The sequence below is a fragment of the Microplitis demolitor genome, chromosome 1 (genome assembly GCF_026212275.2).
Source record: "Microplitis demolitor isolate Queensland-Clemson2020A chromosome 1, iyMicDemo2.1a, whole genome shotgun sequence".
Taxonomy (NCBI): domain Eukaryota; kingdom Metazoa; phylum Arthropoda; class Insecta; order Hymenoptera; family Braconidae; genus Microplitis; species Microplitis demolitor.
Window position 1 is genome coordinate 23251377 of NC_068545.1, and position 20253 is coordinate 23271629.

The 20253-nt window shown below is 34.2% G+C and overlaps 4 protein-coding genes across 8 annotated transcripts in view; 2 read left to right on the forward strand and 2 right to left on the reverse strand.

The window, feature by feature from the left end:
- Nucleotides 1-7993, reverse strand: part of LOC103580076 (histone-lysine N-methyltransferase 2C) — a 37937-nt gene extending 29944 nt beyond the window's left edge. The window contains exons 1-2 of one of the 2 annotated variants that reach the window (XM_053742680.1): nucleotides 7905-7993; nucleotides 6493-6791 (exon numbers count right to left, since the gene is read on the reverse strand). The gene's annotated coding sequence lies outside the window, so the exon portion shown is untranslated. Of the gene's footprint in view, nucleotides 1-2615; nucleotides 2871-6492; nucleotides 6792-7904 lie in introns of those variants that run through there. The other variant, XM_053742684.1, reaches the window with a different exon arrangement.
- Nucleotides 7921-10260, forward strand: LOC103580077 (uncharacterized). 3 transcript variants are annotated; one of them, XM_008561706.3, is made up of 5 exons: nucleotides 7921-8008; nucleotides 9229-9413; nucleotides 9480-9667; nucleotides 9731-9986; nucleotides 10051-10260. In XM_008561706.3, the coding sequence occupies exons 2-5, from the start codon at nucleotides 9327-9329 to the stop codon at nucleotides 10177-10179; spliced, it is 660 nt and encodes a 219-aa protein (XP_008559928.1). In that variant the 5' UTR covers nucleotides 7921-8008; nucleotides 9229-9326; the 3' UTR covers nucleotides 10180-10260. The 3 variants fall into 3 exon arrangements, with proteins under 3 accessions (XP_008559928.1, XP_008559927.1, XP_053598672.1); XM_008561705.3 differs by lacking the exon at nucleotides 7921-8008 and adding an exon at nucleotides 8690-8997; XM_053742697.1 differs by lacking the exon at nucleotides 7921-8008 and adding an exon at nucleotides 8698-8980.
- Nucleotides 10261-10302: 42 nt separating this feature from the next.
- LOC103580075 (uncharacterized) lies at nucleotides 10303-16372 on the reverse strand. The gene is made up of 3 exons (XM_008561703.2): nucleotides 16073-16372; nucleotides 12491-16000; nucleotides 10303-12421 (listed from the first exon to the last, which is right to left on the reverse strand). Exons 1-3 carry the CDS (start codon nucleotides 16237-16239, stop codon nucleotides 10669-10671), a joined length of 5430 nt encoding a protein of 1809 aa, XP_008559925.1. The 5' UTR covers nucleotides 16240-16372; the 3' UTR covers nucleotides 10303-10668.
- Nucleotides 16373-17195: 823 nt separating this feature from the next.
- LOC103580074 (histone acetyltransferase KAT2A) lies at nucleotides 17196-20133 on the forward strand. 2 transcript variants are annotated; one of them, XM_008561700.3, is made up of 3 exons: nucleotides 17196-17364; nucleotides 17424-19826; nucleotides 19899-20133. In XM_008561700.3, the coding sequence occupies exons 2-3, from the start codon at nucleotides 17552-17554 to the stop codon at nucleotides 20090-20092; spliced, it is 2469 nt and encodes an 822-aa protein (XP_008559922.1). In that variant the 5' UTR covers nucleotides 17196-17364; nucleotides 17424-17551; the 3' UTR covers nucleotides 20093-20133. The 2 variants fall into 2 exon arrangements, with proteins under 2 accessions (XP_008559922.1, XP_008559924.1); XM_008561702.3 differs by having other exon boundaries at nucleotides 17439-19826.
- The last annotated feature ends 120 nt before the right edge of the window (nucleotides 20134-20253 follow it).

Below are 20253 nucleotides of genomic sequence, written 5' to 3' on the forward strand. Positions count from 1 at the left end.
TCTTTTGACGCTGATATCTTTTGAACTGATCAACCGCTTTTGACATTCGATGTGGCAAGCGACGCGTTTTATTAAGTTTTAAAGCTGACTAGATTTAGGAATTGATCAAATAAGTCACTTCAAAGATAATTGATAAAAACCATTTTTCTCCATTTCTTTCGCCAACGATATCGCCCGAATGAATTGACCGATTGGGGTGTTTGAAGCGGCAATCGACGCGTTTTATTGAGTTCCAGAGCTGATTAGATTTTGACATCAATTGATCTTGCCGTTTTTGAAAAATTTCAAAAGAACAAAAAAAAAGTTTTTTTGTTTTCCTTCTATATCTTAGAGTCTATTTGATCGATTGGTCTGAAATGTTTAGGGAAAGTTGACGGCTAACAAGTTATTTCGATTTCCGCGAGAACCATCTCATTCTGTTCATTCATTAAAAAGATATGGAGAGTTTACACCCAAACACACACACACACACTCGCGCGCGCGCACGCATACGTAGACATAATTCTGAAAATAGTCAGAATAGCTTTTGAAGATCTCAAAATGTCAAAATCGAATGAAATCTCGATTTCTAAAATTCGGGGTGAAAATAACTTGGCAAATTTTTTAGAAATTTACAATTCTCAGCAGGAAGTTAAAAAAATTATTGAAAATTCGGTGTTATTCAATCATTACGTCCTGACAAATTTTCCACTTAACATTGTTTTCACATGTCTAGATTGATTATTTTACAGTATCTGTTCATTTAATAGACAATCTTTATAATCAGTTTAAAAAAATATCTTAAACATTAGAAATACTTTTTTTACATCAGAAAATTTCTTCGGCCAAAAAAAAAAAAAAAAAAAAAACAAAAAGGAATAAGCAAATATATACATTTGAACCAACTAAACAAACGATATATATTGTTTAAGATCATGCAATATGATTTTGAGGCAGAGTATAACTATTGAAACGACTGTCCTTTGGCATTTATACATTCTTAGGATTACCCCGGAACCATACATGATAAAAAAAAATTTTTAAGCCTAGAGCTGGAAATTAGAAACTTGAGGCTACAATTTGCTTTTTTTATTTTTACTCTACGACCATTTTTCACCAAGTTACAGCATATTGAAAATTACCCAAAAATTCAGAATTTTTTTTATATTCTTCAATCTTTGTGACCAGTGTATATTAAGTTCGTTTTTTCCTAAGAATTTTATAATATAAAATAAAAAATTTTATAATCGTTAAAACAGCAATACCAAGTATGGGGAACATAACCAAAAATATGGTTAAATTGACAATACTTTTATTTGAAGTTGAAGATAGTCAATGCAGCAATCTAGTATTGCCAAGTTAACGATACATTTTGTTATGACAACTATCTACCATAAGTAATATTTATGTTGGAAGATCCAAAACTTTTTTAGATAAAAATTGAGTCTATAAATAATAATAATAATAATAATAATAACTTGTGCAGAAGTGAATTTTAATTATCTCAGAAAAATATTAAAATTTACATTAATTATTGGTATTTTTGAATTAAATCTGATAAATGGTGGTGATTAATTTATTATTATTGGATTAATTCCTTAGCCTCTCCATTTTATTATTACTGTTCGTAATCATTATAAATGAAATGAAAGCATTCATTAAATAACTGGCCCAATGGCGAGTGTACCAATGTCGGCATATCACGCACAATTAATGTTAGATTTTAAATTTATTACTCGAGCTTGCCACAAGATTTAGAGTAATCTGGAAAAAGTCCGGTCATTTTTCCACATAATAAAATTCACTCTGTTGTTAAATCAACATCATAGTCTGAACATTTAAGTCAATATGCTGTGATGCAGGTAGTGTTCAGTTGCGATAATGAAGAAAAAGAAGACAAGAACGAGAAAGAAAAAGAGGGAAAAAAGTACGATCGAAAAAAGAGAATCGAAAAAAAACTTTTAAAGTAGAAGATAAAAGGTATAGCTTTTTGAAATATTAAAATATAGTCAGTAAACTAGGAGCACAATAAATGCAAAAAGAAGGTTGATGATGAATACAATGTAATGTGTGTATGTGTATGTTTGTCCTCGACCCATTCACGAGAATGTCGACTCTCACTGATTCTCTTGATGTTTTACTCTCATACTTTCTTTCTTTCTTCCATCCACGAGGTGAAAAGGTCAAGGTGCAACTAAACATTCTTATCTTTCGGTTTTTTTTTTCTCGAGATGGTTATCGATTCCCCCACTATTGCCACTATCATCACCACCTCCAACTTTCCATCACCAATACAATTTTCGCATTACCGCATATTCCTTCTGCAACCCTTTATCTATTTTTCTCTAAACTACACTATTTTTATTTGCACGAATGCATAATAGTGATGAGTATGGGTTAAAAGTTTGATATAAAATCAAAAGTTTAATAAATTTCAAATCAGAAAAGTTGTTTTAGAGCCTGATCAGTATTTCCGATTATTGTTTATTTATGAACATTTGATTTTATATGAATTTTTATTAACAAAAATAAAAAAAAAATAAAAACCAATGAAACAAACAAAAATTATTCATAACTTAAGGTTAACAAGGTTATTAATTAATAATAAATCAGTTGATGTAAGTATAAAGACTTACGTCCAGTGTTTGATTGTTGGTTGACCTTCTCTACTAGCTGCAAGCTGTAGACTTAGTCGATTAACCGCTGCCGCGCGTGATAACACAAATTCTCACGGTGATTTTTATTCCACATCATTTTTCACGTTATTTATAGCTTATTATTTAATGAATCATAAAACAATGATTGGAAAATAAAAGCTTAACTAAAATACATTAACAATTGTCTAATCACCTTTATTTCGCGTGCGCGGAGCTTACACGGCTCACATGACCCTCGCTGATATCACAACAACGACTGAACAAAACCAGGAGAGAACGACGAGGCATTCGGCGCCGCCGCGGTGAAGCGCCGCAGCACTTGAACTACACCCTCGTGCGTGTTAAGATATTTAACGCATCACAACGTCTAAAAACAACTAAATCAAATAAAAGGAATGATATAAAATTTATCACTTCTCTTTTCCTAAATTTTCTTTACCTAAATTTAAAATTTAAATGCGTATTATATTTTACGAATTTATTAAATGAAAAAACTTTTGTAATTAATACTGATAATAAAACACAGAAAAAAATTTTCTTCTGACAACTAAATTTGAGTTATGACAACAAAACTATTTGATTGTCCATTTCCAATCATATATTTAGTTGTTTTAACTAAATATTCTATAATCCACCAACAAAACAAATTATTAGAAACTACAAAATATTTAGTAAAGATAATCACGCGTTAAGTAGCACGCATATAATCAAATTGATTATCTGTAGAGCTTATAAAGTAGTCATAATGGAATATAGTAGTGAGCCTTAGAGAATGAGTTGTTATAATAACTTATAATATAATATTAATTGAATGTTATTTAAAAATAACAGAATGTTTATTTAACAATTAAAAAATTGTTTAGGGAAACATAAATATTAAACATTAATGTCATAGTGTAATACAGATAATCCCCATATTGTTATTAAAAAAGACTTATCGTCACTCTGTTAATTTACAGTGGGTAACCCGTCCCATAAATGCTTCAAATTGGGAATATAATAATTCTGAAATAAGATTCTTACCAGGGATACTACAAGTGGTGGGCGCGATCTAGTGGCGAGCACCGAACTGTTCCCGCTACTGCTGCCTAGCACCATAACTTTTTAAATCAATAATCATTAGGTTTAAATATATATTTATTAACCTATATATATTTATTCTAAATGAATATATTTTTTGTATCTAAGTAATATTTATTAGAGTTAATATAATAATATTTTGCTTTAATATTTGGATTTGTTGGTACTACAAAATAGTTTAGTTGTTCATTAAATAAATATTTTCTTAACTTTACCAAATGATTTTACTATCTTAGAGAGAAAAATATTAATGTCAATCAAATAGAGTCTGCTGAATCATTTGTTAAACATGACAAAATAGATTATGTTGACATAATAAAATTTAGTTGTCCCGAATAAATTTTAATTTAATAGAATTTAACAAAACCAATTTAATTGTTCGAAGAAAAATTTTTTCTCAGTATACTTGTAAATTTTTGAGCTCTTCGACCAAGTTTTCAAATATGACCAGAACACGATCTTGTGATAAGCAAAACTAAATAAGCCTTTCGTATACTGCAACTACGAATCTTCAAAAATTATTTTATCTATATACCTATAGATATAGTTAGAGGTCATCTTCAAATCAATTTTTCGTAATAATTACAGACATAAACGTGAATGGTTATCATATCGAACATCATAACAGATGTTTGTTTCACAAAAATTCTATTTTCAAATTTTTATTCACTTGGCCAGCAGTCATTCACATTTAGACTAATTCATGACCTCATTTAGGCATGAAAAAACACCAACACCAACATCACTGCATAGACATGAACAACGAACTCTGTACGTTATCAGTTCTTTTTTTTTGTAAGCCTAAGAACAAGTTGAAGATCAGGCTGTAACCGTCGACATCTTCTTTAGTCTCATCGAGACGTCTTTGTTTAACGAAACATTGAATCTATCTTTCAAGAACGCTGTCTCGACTCAGCAATAATTATCGGAAAGTTCTTATTACTTTATTGTCTCCGTGGCAGTGATAAACAAAAAAAATATCATGTAAAGATTTTTTTTATCAATTGAAATAGTTGAAAAAAATAATATTCTGTGCGCATACTGTGATCTGGAATTCGCAACAATAAAAAATACGCATATGATGGCAATGTATATATTTGACAGTAGTTGTCTTCGGCATTAATCTAAAACTGGTTCTTTTCGACTAGCTGTTGAGATATTTAAACTTAAAACTCCGATGCAGAGATTGCGGAAATATTTTTAGTTTTATCCTTATCTCTCTTAACTTTGTAGTTACATTGTTTGATGAATTTGATTTTTTTAGTTTAATATCTGTCATTAAGTTTTTTGTCATCATTCCTTGTATAAGGGTGGTAATTTCAACCACCTGTAACCCCCTAGAGAAAACGTCCTTGTTCTAGTTTTTAAATTTTTTTTCCAACCTGCAACTTTTTCAACTCGAACAATACTGACAATTATTATACTACTTGCTATTATAATACTAGTTTTATCTCGTACTTTCTCATTGCTGTTTTTTATGTCTTTATTTTTTTTTTTTTGTATTACGTGTTCCGTGAATATGCATCCACTACCATTCCATCCAGCTTTACTTCCATTTTTCGGATAAGCTGGCATGTATCCATTTGACACTTTTTGAAAGTTTTTCCAAGTCGTTTCACCTGGGTCGATCTCGGAGCATCGTCATTACAACGGTAACTCGTATACACAACAGAAAATATAAATATTATTTGACTGAAAAATATCTATACTTTTTATTTTAAATCGACTGCAGTAAATTTTTATTATTATTCACAAATCGAATGGAAAAATGTCATCTTCTTACGTAAACGATAAAAAATTATGAATACTTCTAGTTCTCTGGTTGAAAAAGTTGAATTCATAATAATATTTTATTCTGAGTATGAAAGTCTCGTTGTCAGAATAAAAACGAATAACCGTACGTGATATCAATTATTCATTATGAAGTAGAATAGTAAAGACTATTATAATACTAAGGTTAATAAGTATGTGCAGTTCATTTTTCATGGTAGAACGTAGTTAGTAACATTCGATAAAGTTATTGAAATATGAAAAGAAAGAAAAAGGAGGCAAAAAGATTTTCAATTATCTACAAACGGAACCTTTTCAGTAAAGAACTTTTCTCTTTTATCGACGAAGTAGACTATGATAAAATTAATTTTAGAGTCTTATTTCGTATCCTCTGCTTGACAAGAAGAATTTTTAATTGAAATTTCGAAAAGCTTAAAAAGTTTAAAGCTGGTTGATATTCGATTGATGTTATTATAATTTTATATGAGATTTTGATGATGCTGTCATTAACAAGCCTCAAAGTTTCAACAGCGTAATTACTTGTTGAGTACTTTGAAAACAAACGTGAATCTACAGGATAGCGGGGAAAAATTTTTAAATATTTAAAATAATTTTTAATACTTCATCTTCAACACACACACACATATGGACATTATTCTGATAATAACCAGAATGTAGCTTCTTAGGAAGTTTTTTTTTAATCCTTTTTGGCTATCATCCCTATTATGACACGTGTCATCCCTTAAACAAATCCTCTCAAGATCATATATTTGTCGTTTATTCTACGATAGTAGAATTTTCTTTCAGAAAAGCGCGTTAATTACTACTAAGAAATATGTGACACAACGCTCACAAAGGCTTTTTGATAGTTAGCTTGAAATTTGCTTAACTGCTCAAGTTCCACGTAAGCAGAAAATAATAATTTCGATGAAAATGTATTTATCACACATTGAACCGCTCGTTCAAGAGATTTTAAGCAAATTTAAATAAAATTCTTTGGACTTACCTTACTTCCGCGTGATCAACGTCATCGAACCACCGCTCCAAGATACCACCAGCCCCTTTTATTGAGGTGGATTTCCCAGATCCACTCTGGCCGAAATAAAAGAGACATTGCGGCACCATTGGAAGACCTGCGTCCCGCAATAATTCTTTTATAATTTTTACTGAGGCACCAGGACCATCAGAAATACCGTCGACCTTGAAATTCGTAGCGCGATTTCAAGGTCGCCGGCGTTCCTGAGGACTCCTTCTTGGGAGTCAAATGCTCCAGGCCACGTTTCAAATTTAATTTTCATTTTAGATCTGAAATCAGAAAAAATGATAAAATTACATTAATCTACATGTGTCCTTTGGAGGTACAAGTGTACTCGGAAAAAACGTGCCTCGAAAAATATAGTAAAAAAATATTAATGTACATCAATACATACATTACTTATATTATTTATAACTAGAAGTATAATAAAAATCACAAAATTCTCATTATTACGATATATGTTTATTTAAAAAAATGTTGTATTCTTCCTTTTATTACAAATGCACTCGTATTGTTTATCAATAGATAAGCAATTTTTATAGAGTATATTAGCTTATTAAAAAAAGTTAAGTAATACATTTCCCCGATGAAAAAAGATTTTGTCTAATTGGACCCTGAAAAATAGACTTGGAAAAAACGGACCGGAAAAAATTGAATTAAAAAAAAAAGACTCGAGCAGGGCTTTGCCCCTAGAACACATACAAGTATTCTTTTTTCATGATAGAAATTAACGAGTAAAAGACATGATACCAACATATTGTAAAACCGAAAATAAAGTACCACATAAAACCAGTAATAAGCTGAAAAAATTAATTTGCCGGGTCTTTTTTCCGGATCTATTCATTTCAAGGCTATTTTTCCCGAGGCAATTTGTTATTAATTAGGATACCGTATAAGTTGAGCGGTAAATTACAAAGTAGTTGTTGATCTTTTTTTTAAGTTAGAAGAAAATATGACATTTTCACTTTTTTCGAAAAATACAGACATTGTGACAATGTGCAGCTTATGTAAAAATTTTAGAGGTTAAATTGTTTATTTAGTATTTTTAAATAAATATTTTCATCTGACGTATCCCAGATTCATAATTGCTCAGTCACTCTTAGTATTTTTAATTTTAAGTTAATTTTCAAAGAGCAAATGACGACATAAGTAAGACGGTAGTTATACATAAATTTTTATTTTTTTTTTTTTATATAGCATATAATTAAAAATCATTTATTCACTACAAATGCCTGTATTTGATGAAAAACACAATGATGAATTTGTAGGTTATACCAATGTAAAAATATTCAGTGTAATAAAATAGTAAATAACCAACAACCAACAAGTGTTTGTTATTCACTTTTATTAATTGTAAATAAATTTAAAAAAATATAACTTACATTTTTACAGAAATTAAATCGTCGGTTCAAATAACACCACTATCGACCTTCAGACTGCTACTGACAGTTGTCACCGAGTTTGTCACTCACTTTTAACTGCTAGAGTGAGTTATCATTTTAAACCAGCTTCTGCTGTCATACTCAGCCATGTAAATTGCATTCCTCATAAGCGAAGCGTTGAGGTTGTGTTCTACTCTCGACATTTCAAAAGAAGCAATTTCTCGAAATTGAAATTGATTTTTTATTTTCTCACCTCAGATTTGATAGTTTTCAATTTTTTCTCATACTTCACTAATTACTTATTTTTTACTGAGTAATAAACAGTAATAATTCTAATTTATTATCAAATTATCCAAATTGAATTATCGCTTGATTCAAATTGCGGTAATTTTTTAATTGCAGATGGCGCCTTTGCGCGGGAAGTTTAAAAAAAATTTTGTAATTAAGTAGTTAAATATTTTATTTCCAAAAAATCTTGATTTAAAAATTAAAATTATTTTTTAAGACTAATAATTTATAATTTGATTTTAATATTTAATCAGTAATAATTTTAATTAATTGTTAAATTTGAATTTTTAATTTAAAGATTTTTCATTAAAAATCTTACGATACCGATCTGTGATTGTTTTTCGAAATTCTATTTTTAGAAAAAAAAATATGTAAAGCTGTAAATATATAAAATAAATAAATATAAAAAAGTATTATATTTAAATAAAATAAATAATAAAAAAGAGCGTTAAAGTCAATAGTCGGTAATTGACGAGCTATTGTAGTGGTTGCCATAGTAATCCTTCGTGTCCATATTATATAGTATCTTAATATATATATATGTAGTATTTATAAGTATGTAAGTACTTACTAATGTATGCATGTATATGTCTACTACATATATATAAATGTATGATTGCAATAAATGTATGGGTTGAGAAAATCAAACAGATGTAAACGAATTTTTATTCCCAGTCAAAATTATTATCGTGCCGCAGTGACTACTTTAGCTGTTATCTGAAATGGTTTATAAATAAAATTAAAAATTTAAATTTGAATTTCATTTTACATATATAACAAATAAATATGTGGGTATGCCGGGACGGTATGTGCGTTAGCTTGTGCGCAATATCCCCGCGAATTGAATCGCGACACTGTGTGTGTTTGTGTGTCACATTGTCACATCGGCACTATTCTACACTACAGAATAAATAATAATAATAACAATAATAATAATAATATTTATCCTCATCCATCACGCAAACACTGAACACGCAAACGCACGCCCGTTTATCAAACTTGACATTTCAAAATTTATTTGCTTTTTTTTTTTCAGGATTCAATTATGTGGTAAGGAGACAAGAAAAACAAAAAATATGTTTCGGATCAGGAAAATCAAGAGATTTAAGTTTAAAAAGTGGAATCAGTTCATTTATGCGCAACCATACTCTGGAAAATTTTGAAAATATTGGCCCCGGTAGTTACAATGTCTTAGAATCATTCAAAACTACAACTAATAAAGTAAATTATTTATTATAATAATCAATGATTAATAAATTAATTAATAATAATCGATTTTAATATCAGCCATGTCAAAAATCATTTAGCAAAAAAGGATACGGAGGATTAGCTAATTCTGGATACTGCGCAGTTCATATGGAAGATTATCCGGCGCCAAATGAGTACGATGTAACTCTACCGCGAAAAAATAAATTCAAGTACCCGTTCAACTGCACATCTAAGAAAAAAGATAATAGTATTAATAAAAATCCTGGGTAATTAAATAATCTATCAATAAATTAATTTAAAAAGAAAATAAAATGAAATTTAATATTCAGCCCTGGCTCCTATCAATTGAACCAACCAAAGCGACGCATTTTATTTGATCACGACTTTGGACACTGCGTTAAAATGCGTCTAGGAGTTGAAGTTAAATGTACGAAAAGAAATACAGACATCTGTGAAGTCTGCAATGAAAAACCTCTGGGCGATTACTGGCATTTAAATAACCGGGTGTTTATTTGCCGAGCGTGTATGGCTCAAGAGCGACGACGACCGCGTAAACATAAAAAGGATGAACTGAATAATTTTAAAGTAAAATATATATATTTTATATTTATCATTTGTTCTTAATAATTAATAATTAATTTACTTACAGAAAATTCGTGACTGCTCATGGATCCATTCGCACGAAGGAACGGATGCCAATGTCTGGCTGATGCATCCAAGTGTCATACGCAAATGGACTCAGCGAGAAGCTTACATGTGTTCTTATGTCAAAGACTAATTAAAATAAATAAAATAAAATAATAATTGTTGATGTTGTAATATTAAAAAAAAAATTTTTAATAAAAAGATATTAAGTAATTATAGCCGGTTATTATTTACCAAATGCATACAATTATAATAATTAACATTACTAATTATTGAGCGGTATTTACAAGAAAGATAATATAAAAAATATTTTTTACTGTTAACATATTACATGCGTTTATTATTTTAATAGATTAAATTTATTTTAGCATCCAGTACTTATGCAATTTAAATATATATGTATATATTTATAAATTTTATTTATCAACTTTTTAAAAATATTATCTAATTACGTATACGTGAATCAGTCACTTGATTTTTTCACACATCATGTGCTTTTGTTCTACTATTTTTTTTTTTTTGTTTGTAATAATTACTGTAGTCAATAGTCAAGCATAAAAAAGTAAATTATATATATGTTTATATATAAATGTCTAATAGATGAAAAAATTTAAAATAGCATTTAACTTTCGGAGGATGAGGAATCGTGTTCGTGATGAGTTTGCTTAGAAACAAATCTAGCGGGATCTTCAATTGGATTTCCACCATCAGGAGCTTGCCGTGATATTACAGAAACAGACGTTTCGGATGAGTTTAGAGAGGTATTGCAATCGATTTCGCTAACTGTTTGCATGTCATTATCGTAAAAAAGTTGAGGAGTTGTGTTGGTGCTTGTACTTGTGCTGGTAGTAATTGTCGAAGTCATAACCATTGCCGTTGTGGTTGCAATTGCTGACTCTACATTGTTGCAGGCCATTAAATCTTCATTGCAAGGCTTGTGGATAACAGTAACGTCAATATTTCCATCAACGTTTTCAGAAACACCGGAGGGAGTCACGCGAGACACTTCGCCGGTCTCAATTACGCCGTAACCGCCTTCATCAGCGCCATCACCAGCACCAACAGCAACAGCAACCGTTGACATATTATCAATTTCGCTGATCGATGTTGACTTGTGCGATGAAATAACATCGTGATCCCTCAATCTCTTGAGACTTTTATTGATAGTGGCGTTGAAGCTCTCGACGTATCGATTGTCTAGTCTTTCAACGTCTTCATCAGCTTCTGCCAGATGAGAACTGGCTAAATTATTTCTGTCTTCATTGCTACCCTCCACTGATTGATCATCGGACATCGGGATGTCAGGTAACAGGTGCGAGTACAGCAGAGGATTCAAAGTATTTTCCGTCCCCCTGTGCCGGACATTAGTCGTCATCAATTGCGCCGACAGAAAGTCATACTCCAGGGTATCGTTATTCTGGTCATCAGCAATCAGCTCTTCCCGTATCACCGTTGATATTTTTTCACGCTTCTGGGTTTTAGCTGGAACCTCTGCATCGTCTCTGCCGTTATCCCGCTCGCGAAAAAGCCAATTTGTCGTATCTAAATTAAATAATCGTGTGTTGCCGTTATAATTGTCTGTTTGAGTCGGTACTGTACGCATATTAACTTCACGATTACACTTAACATTATTTGATAAATTGTTGTTATTATTATTATTGTTATTGTGACGCAAACTGGTTAATAGATCCATTATACTCCGCTTCATAGGCAGGCTTGCAATTGGCGGTGGCACGATAGGAATTTGGGGTGATAATTTGTCTAACAAATGATTTATGTGCATTCGTGTGCCGCGAGCTGGCTGATTCCCATCTTCATATTGATTGTTTGTTACTGGAGCGCTCGTGTTATTTAGATCTAGGTTAAATACTTCGCTATTACTGCAAACTTTTTTGTTATTTCGCATACAGATATTTGAGTTCTCGACTCTGTAGGCATTTAAATGTCCCGCATTAACTCGTGTGTCTTTCCCGTTTACGCTCACACTAGACCCGTTTGTGTTTGTTTGAGTAAGACGTTCTTTACTGGGAGTGCAATGTCCGTTGGTTAGACTGGCCACTGAGCGAACATTTGAACCTGAAGAATAACCGGTGTCGGTTGCGTTCCCACTCGGACGCGCTGCGTCTATTCCATTTCCATTGACTATTCTCTCACTTCTGTCCCGCTCCCGATCAGTCGAATTGTTGACAGCTGCTGACTGCGATAGCCACGGCACGGCAACCTGCTCTAAATCGTTTTCCTTATCGTTTTCATTATCTTCAAATTCGAAATCCTGGTCTGTTGGATCAAACTGCTGTGCCAAGTCTTCAAAAGCCTTGCTGGTTACTTCATGCAGGCGAAATCTTAAGCTTTCTTTTATTTGATCCATTTTATCACTGTAATTAGGAAAAAAAATAAATAAATAAATAAATTACTTGCTTATAATTTAATTATAAAAAACTTACTTTAAAGATTGTGATAAAATAGACGTCGGGATTCCACCAAAGCCTAGATTACTGCTGATTTTCAGCTCAATGTCATCAGCGTGATCTTGGTCGTTGTCTTCTGCACTGTCTCCATGGTCCACGTTTTTGTCATCTTGCTTTGACAAATCGTCCGAATAAGGGGATGATAAATTAGTATAATTGAAAGCAGAGATCGGTCTTGTGGCCACAGTCTTCCCAAGTCCAACGACATTGTTCAGAGGAGTGACAGTGATTTTCAATTGACCATTTGATTTGCCACCAAAGTCCATGATGTGATACCAGCCGGAGATGGTCGGGAACCCAGAAGTCAGCACCGACAAATCAATTGCCGAAATACCAATGAGTATGTCCTTCTCTAAATTTACATTCATGCTGGTTTCTGGTGCCAGTAACCGCCATACTTTCATAACGAGTCGCTTTTCGTCCTTGATCAATAAATCTGTAGGCAATTTAGTCTCGCAACGCCACTCGTACTTGGGACTGCAGCTGTACGGACAAATATTCGTGATCATGTAAGCCTGGATACGATTGGTGTCATTGGTACGAAACTTTTGAAAGGTCACGTAAGTACAGGGTTCTGATACTTCGTTATTCATTTCGACTTTTGGCAAGTGCAGGGCGCAGTCAATCTCGACCATTACTTTGAAAGCTTTTTCATTTGGAATATCCGAGTTCAGTTGATTGTCATTGTAAGGTTCCAGTTTGTTGTCAGAGCTAGAAGACTGTTCAGCTGCTGCGTCGTAATCTCTGGAGGGGTTGTCAACCAGGTGGAAGGAAGTCCCGGCAACGTTGTCGTCACTCTCACTCGGGTGGCCGCAGCAAGTGTTTGAGGAGCGGGTCTGAACAGCGGGTTCATCAAACTCGGCGCCGACTCCCACGCTTCGAAAAATCTCGCGGGACAAATTGAAGTTGTCGCGAGGACTGTCAGTTGAACTCTCGGCTGAGAAACTGTGCGAATTACTCGATGCGTCGAGACACAGAGGCTCGATGTTTATTACTTTTTGTTTCTCGCACGATTCGTTTGAATTATTTGAAAATTTAAATTCTGTCTGTGCACTTTGCTCGACAATTGTCTTGGGAGCACTCAGTGCCTGTGCTAGTCTGTCAACAATCGTATGGATCACAGCTTCATCACGATTATTTTGATCTTCGTGTGATTGCTTCAAGTCAACAGTTATTTCGGTTTGACATTCCTGAGTCCTAACACTAGGCGATTCATTTCTCTGTCGTTCATTTCGCGTTGAACTATCAGCAGCAGGAGTAGCAGACACAGCAGCCGGATTAATACGAGCACGCGGAGTATGAATTGACGTTGATGAATCACGAAGTCCACGAGTCATTTCAAGAAGCGCTATTTGTTCAGCTGTTCCCAGTGCGACCAACGCGTAAATTTCTCCGCAATGTGCGCCACTAACTGGATCAGTTACGGGCACCCAGCCGTCGACACTTATCACCGGGTACTTTGACTTCAGCAGATGTGGTAAAACCAGAGGGTCGCGGTAAGCAATGTACAGCTGATGAATAGGTAATTTAGCTATTCCAATTAATGAATCTTCTGTTGAATTCTTGGTGTAGACTTCAGTGATAATACAATTGTCTTTTGTTCGTTCCAGAAGCTCGAGATTATGGATGAGAGGTACCAGTTGATAGAAATTGTAGAAAGGATTTGTTCCAGTGCACACACGACTGACTGACCGATCTTCGCGCCAAAATGTGCGACAAATTAAATACGTACTAATGTTCGGAAGATCTTTACCATCTCCAATGTAAATTAATCCATGGAATAAAGTATTTTCCGAGGGAGGTCTTGGTATATCATTACCAACTCTTGGCTGATCCCGTGTCTGCATCTGTCTGTCCATTCTATTGGCATCAGTGTTAGTATTCCTGGTGATGTTGTTACTCCAAGAACTCTTTCTTTTCTCCGGAGCACTGGTGCCTCTGCTATTGGAGTTGCTGTTACCTCCAGTAGCAGTTTTGTATCTCGACGCACTAGTGAAATTAGACGATAGCTCCAGAACTGGAATATTTTCTTTTGTTGAAGTGACAGCTTCTACAAATTGTTTACCGAAGTGCGTTTTGTCGCATCCCAGCTCAACAGTGACCTTGAGCTCTCCTATTTTAATGCCTTTTTTGATAACAGCAAGTCTCTGCGTAGTGCTGAGTGTTGATGACCGAGCCGCGTCACTGATGTACATGGAACCGATACCCAGTTCAGTGGGTGTCCGTTGATTGAGATGTCGATTAAAGATTTTGAATCTCAGAGGCATCTCCATGCGCAGGTAACTCTTGGGGAGGCTGTAGACCGCCTCGTGGTTGAAGTGGACGATTTCGCCGTCTTGCTGCTTCGAGCACATCTTGACTGGTTTACTTCCGTTGACTGATTTCTTGTTTAATTTTTTTACATTAGCAAAGCTTGGGTCGTACTGGACGAAATACGTCACGGAGCCAGGAAGTCCGTCACCTCGTGACAGACATGAGGACTTTACACGTCGAAAACCAGCTGACGTAAGTGTCAGAGAGTCAACAATTATTCTGACGCTGTCTACGTAGTCAATGGGACTGGCTTCCTTGCGTTGAATACTCAACCTGTTGGTAGAAACCACTAGCTCTTCAGATGAATCATCGAGTTCTTTTGAATTAGCACTAAAGTTCCGATGATTTTGATTTTGATCTTGGTCTTGATGATGATGCTGGTGCTGATTATTTGCAACAGGATTTTCATTGCAAGACCTTATGGTCTCGACAGCGAAATCAATAAGACTTGGAGTAGGCGACTGAGTCCGTAAAGTCTCCAAAGCTTTTTTTTCTCGTCGCCGACTCATCGAAGTGCCCATAAAATATTTATACAGAGCAGCTTCTTTCTCAGCAGATCCATCAGACCGGAAACTGTCCAGCGTTGAGTCAGTACTCAGAACCAGCGGGTCGTCACTCGAATCATTTGTCAAAGCACCGCGTAATTTTCTTGCTCGTGCCACAACCTGAGCCACCAACTTATCAGTCAGGTCCACTGGACTCTTGACCTTGACATTGTCCAGATTCTTGCGCTTCTCACGCAAAATCGATCGGTATTTATCACTCTTGAGACTTGGAGACAAACCATCAGTCATGGAATTTACTTCCGTGTAATAAACATCAGAAAAAGTCATCGGGATTTCGTCAATCATTTTAGTTGACTCCCGAGAGTATTTTCTTGAAATATTATTTTTCTGCAGAGGCACCAGTTTTATCGACACGCGAATATCTCCAATTTTGAATCCTGCGTTGGTGTAAACTGGGACAAAGCAAGCCGGTTTGTCAATAAATATTTCCAGTAGATTTTTTACACTAGCTGTTCCAATAGACTGCTGAGTCTTCTTGGACAACACCGACAGTGAAAGAGACTCCGCGTTTTTCAAATATTCTTTGAATAAATCAAAGTTTGTCTTGACAGCATAAATTTCAGTATTCCTGGTGACGTTATTGTCCTTTACTGCCGCTTCTGTTGGACTGTTGATAAAAAATAAATAAATAAAATAAAATAAAAATAAGAAGAAAAAATGAATAATTTTGTTTACTTACTTGAATTGGGCATGGTCCAGCTCACCCCACCAACAAGCAACAACAGTAACACTGCCAGGAGATCTGCGGGTCCAAACGACCTGATTAATCCTCAATTCTAGGTATCCATTGACTTTACCTTCGACTAAAGGGGGAAGCGATCGTTGTATTGAAGACTTCGGATCCATTTGTTTACTGTCACTGTCAGATGTCAATTATTAATTTTCCTTTGTTGTTTATTGTCATTGGTATAGCTAGTGTTACTGTGTTAGGTTAATTTTTTTTATATCCCACTGACATAGCTTGCGCCATAAATAATCAAGGCGCATTCTCATCAGCAGCTTCAATTTCAACTTGAAAATAAACCAGTTTAATTTTTATGACTCTGAAGTTATATTATCATACAATGAAAAACAAACAAAATCCAAAAATACGAACATGTAGGAAATTCTGTTTAAAATAATTTGAAAATACTTTTCATACTCAAAATATGTAAACGTTTATTACTTATGATATAAAGAATACATATTTATTTAAGTTTTAAGCTAAACAAATATTTTTTCAAACTTTTATAAAAAATAATCATAATTTTACTCTAGGGGATTAACAGAAAATGGTTTTTGATAACGCTCATATATATATATATCAAAACTCTTAATTAATAAATATGAATTATTAAATTATTTATGGCAAAGTATCCAATTGCCAGTTGCTTATCAGCAGTTTGTTTGTTAATGAAATAATTAATCAATAATTATAATCATGATAGTAAAGTTTAGTCTATAAAATACGAATAATTTTTTAAAAAAATTATTGCGCGTATAAATTTTTTGAGAAAAATAAATTTTAGAAAAAGATTTTTTATGGGAAATAGCGCCAACTGCTCAGACCTTACGACAAGTCAAAAACTTTCGTTTAATTCTTCATATGGTTGTTTTATGATTTGGAAGACCGAATAATCGCAACCACTGGTCAATTAAATTGGAAATGTCGTTATTGACATCCATAAGTTAATGTTATCCCGTCAATGCTGCCAACCAGGTGGGAATTGGCACTCCCAAGAATTTCTGACCCCTACTTGACTACCACAGAGTCATCTATTAATAGAATTTAAACTTGCCCGTAATTTTGTGTTGATGGTAAAATCACAGTTTCAATAAAACTACTCAACTAGATGAGTACTTTCGTGATAAATATACATTGAGTTTTATTATTTACAGTGATAAGTATCAAATACTTATTGACAATAACAATTAATTAAACAAATTTATTCACTATCCTTTTTTTGAATGAAAAAATACTTAGCAACAATCGTAAGTAAACAATAAAAAAATAAAAAAATAACCAGAGTTAAATGTCAGGAAATTTACAGAGAGGTTATATTTAGGTCACCAATGCTGGCTTTGAAATAAAATATTTATGAAAACAAAAACCGAAACATCTTCTTCTCCATGGTGTCGAACATTTAAATTGATGACAGCAGATTAAATAAACAAAGAAATGTCATCGGAAGAAGTAAACAGAGTAACGGCTGCTGTACCAACTGAAGAAGCAGGTCAGTCTGTCAGTAGCACGAGCCAGACCTCAGGGACAACAAGCTCAAACGTTAATTCACCACGTCCACCAGACCAAGTCAGTCGTTCAAATAATCTCCAGCGTATCCAGCAACGCAAACAGCACGTGTTTAACTGGCCACAGCTTAAAAAATTATTGAAATTAGCCAACTACAGTCTGTGCCAAGTAGAAGAGTGCAAATGCAATGGGTGGAAAAATAGTCAGCAACCGATAAAGTCACCCCAGAAAGATCTTGGCCAGCAGCAGCCACAGCAACCAGTCACCAATTTCAGCGATCCCTGTCGAAGTTGCACCCATACTCTGGACAATCACATTAGTCATTTACAAAAACAGTCCGACGAAGAGATAAATAGATTACTGGGTATGGTTGTCGATGTTGATAACATATTCATGGGCATGCATCGCGAGGAAGATCCAGACACCAAAAAGGTTTACTATTATTTATTTAAATTATTAAGAAGAAATATACTGGCCATGACTAAGCCAGCTGTGGAAGCACCTCTTGGACAACCGCCTTTTGAACGACCAAGTATTGCCAAAGCGATAAGTAATTTTGTTCTGTATAAATTTAGTCATTTACCACAGCACGATTGGCAAGCAATGTATGATCTTGCTAAAATGTTTCTGCATTGTCTTAATCATTGGAACTTTGAGACACCAAGTGCCCGTAGATTATCTGCTAATCTCGAGGATCCAACTCCGTACAAAATAAATTATACAAGATGGCTTGTTTATTGTCATGTACCAGCATTCTGTGATTCACTGCCTCACTATGATACCACACTGGTGTTTGGTAAAACAATGTTACAGGCAGTATTTAAATCTGTTTGCCGCCAACTTATGGATAAATGTCACAGCGAACGAGATAAAATGTCGCCGGACAAACGTGTTCTCGTGTTGACTCATTTCCCTAAATTTCTGTCCATGCTGGAGAGTGAAATTTTCTCCAACACATCACCTATTTGGGATCCTGAATTTAAACAGGTACCGCCGTATCATTTACACTTGTCACTTGATTCTAAAAGCAATGCTGGACGACGCACAGGTGAATTTGAAAAGGTGACATTGACTCCTAACGATAAAGACAATTATACGACAATAAATATAAGTCCTGGAGTTAAAAGAGTGGGTGACAAACGGCCGCATGCTGAAGGCAGATCTGAGAGTAAAAAAAAACGCACTGAAGAAGCATTCGAAGATTTGCCTGAAGAGACGGTTGCTGTTGTGTTGGACACAATAAATGACCCAAATTATATGTGCGGTCCGGACGCTGTTTTCCCGCCAAATGTACCAAGAGACGAAACGGCTAAATTAGAGGAAGCAAAAAAAATAATTGAGTTCCATGTTATTGGCAACAGTTTGACTCAGCCAGTGTCCAAGCAGACAATGCTCTGGCTGATAGGTCTCCACAATGTATTCAGCCATCAATTACCACGAATGCCCAAGGAATACATCTCGCAGCTGGTGTTCGATCCAAAACACAAGACATTGGCGCTAATTAAAGACGGCAGGCCAATTGGTGGAATTTGTTTTAGAATGTTTGCAACTCAGGGATTTACCGAAATTGTTTTTTGTGCTGTCACCAGTCAAGAACAAGTAAAAGGTTACGGCACACATTTGATGAATATGTTGAAGGATTATCATATTAAAAATAATATCCTACATTTTTTGACATTTGCCGATGAATTTGCAATCGGTTACTTCAAAAAACAAGGCTTCAGCAAAGATATTAAATTACCACGTGCTATGTATCAGGGATACATAAAAGATTACGAAGGTGCCACATTGATGCACTGCGAGCTTAATGCAAAAATAGTTTACACCGAGTTCACGGCTGTTATCAGGAAGCAGAAAGAAATTGTTAAAAAGTTGATTCAGCAGAGACAGCAGGAGATCCAAAAAGTACATCCGGGGTTGTCCTGCTTCAAGGAGGGGGTCAGAGGCATTCCTGTTGAATCTATACCGGGTATTCGAGAAACTGGGTGGAAAAATTACGCGCAAACGAGAACACGGGGTGTCGCCAAAGGCAGTCAGGGTCCGGAACCTATGGAAGCTTGTCTTGATATCACAGATTCCCTCTACAATGCACTGAAAAGTGTTTTAAATAGCGTTAAAAACCACAGCACCGCATGGCCATTCCTCAAACCTGTAGATAAAAATGACGTTCCCGATTACTACGATCATATTAAATATCCAATGGGTAAGATATTATTTTTTTTCTAATGGGAACAGTATTTTAATTATAATTGTTCTTTATTTTTTTTTATTATAGACCTTAAAACTATGACTGAGCGATTGAAAGCCAGATATTACGTGACCCGAAGACTCTTCATCGCAGACATGACGAGGATATTTACAAATTGTCGTTTGTACAACAGCCCTGATACTGAATATTACAGGTGTGCGAACGCACTTGAAAAATATTTCCAAACACGTATGAAAGAAATTGGTCTTTGGGATAAATAAAAATTTATTTTGTTATAAATCCAAACGCTGTGTCTTTTAAAGTAATAAACAAATTCCTATTCCTGTACTTACTAATAAAATAATTTATTAATTTATTTATTTTCAATTAAATCTGGGTATTAGTGTCATCGACAGCGAGCAATGTAAGGAAGTAAATAGTG

What these genes read in the sequence shown, in the direction of transcription:
- LOC103580077 (XM_008561705.3), top strand. An exon ending in TCAAAACTACAACTAATAAA is followed by an intron (nt 9,414 to 9,479) that starts GTAAATTATTTA and finishes TTTTAATATCAG; the next exon opens with CCATGTCAAAAATCATTTAG. An exon ending in AGTATTAATAAAAATCCTGG is followed by an intron (nt 9,668 to 9,730) that starts GTAATTAAATAA and finishes TTTAATATTCAG; the next exon opens with CCCTGGCTCCTATCAATTGA.
- LOC103580074 (XM_008561700.3), top strand. Translation starts at nt 17,552, where the DNA reads ATGTCATCGGAAGAAGTAAACAGAGTAACGGCTGCTGTACCAACTGAA. An exon ending in TCATATTAAATATCCAATGG is followed by an intron (nt 19,827 to 19,898) that starts GTAAGATATTAT and finishes TTTTTATTATAG; the next exon opens with ACCTTAAAACTATGACTGAG.
- LOC103580075 (XM_008561703.2), bottom strand. Translation starts at nt 16,239, where the DNA reads ATGGATCCGAAGTCTTCAATACAACGATCGCTTCCCCCTTTAGTCGAA. An exon ending in CTGGACCATGCCCAATTCAA is followed by an intron (nt 16,001 to 16,072) that starts GTAAGTAAACAA and finishes TTTTATCAACAG; the next exon opens with TCCAACAGAAGCGGCAGTAA. An exon ending in ATTTTATCACAATCTTTAAA is followed by an intron (nt 12,422 to 12,490) that starts GTAAGTTTTTTA and finishes TCCTAATTACAG; the next exon opens with TGATAAAATGGATCAAATAA.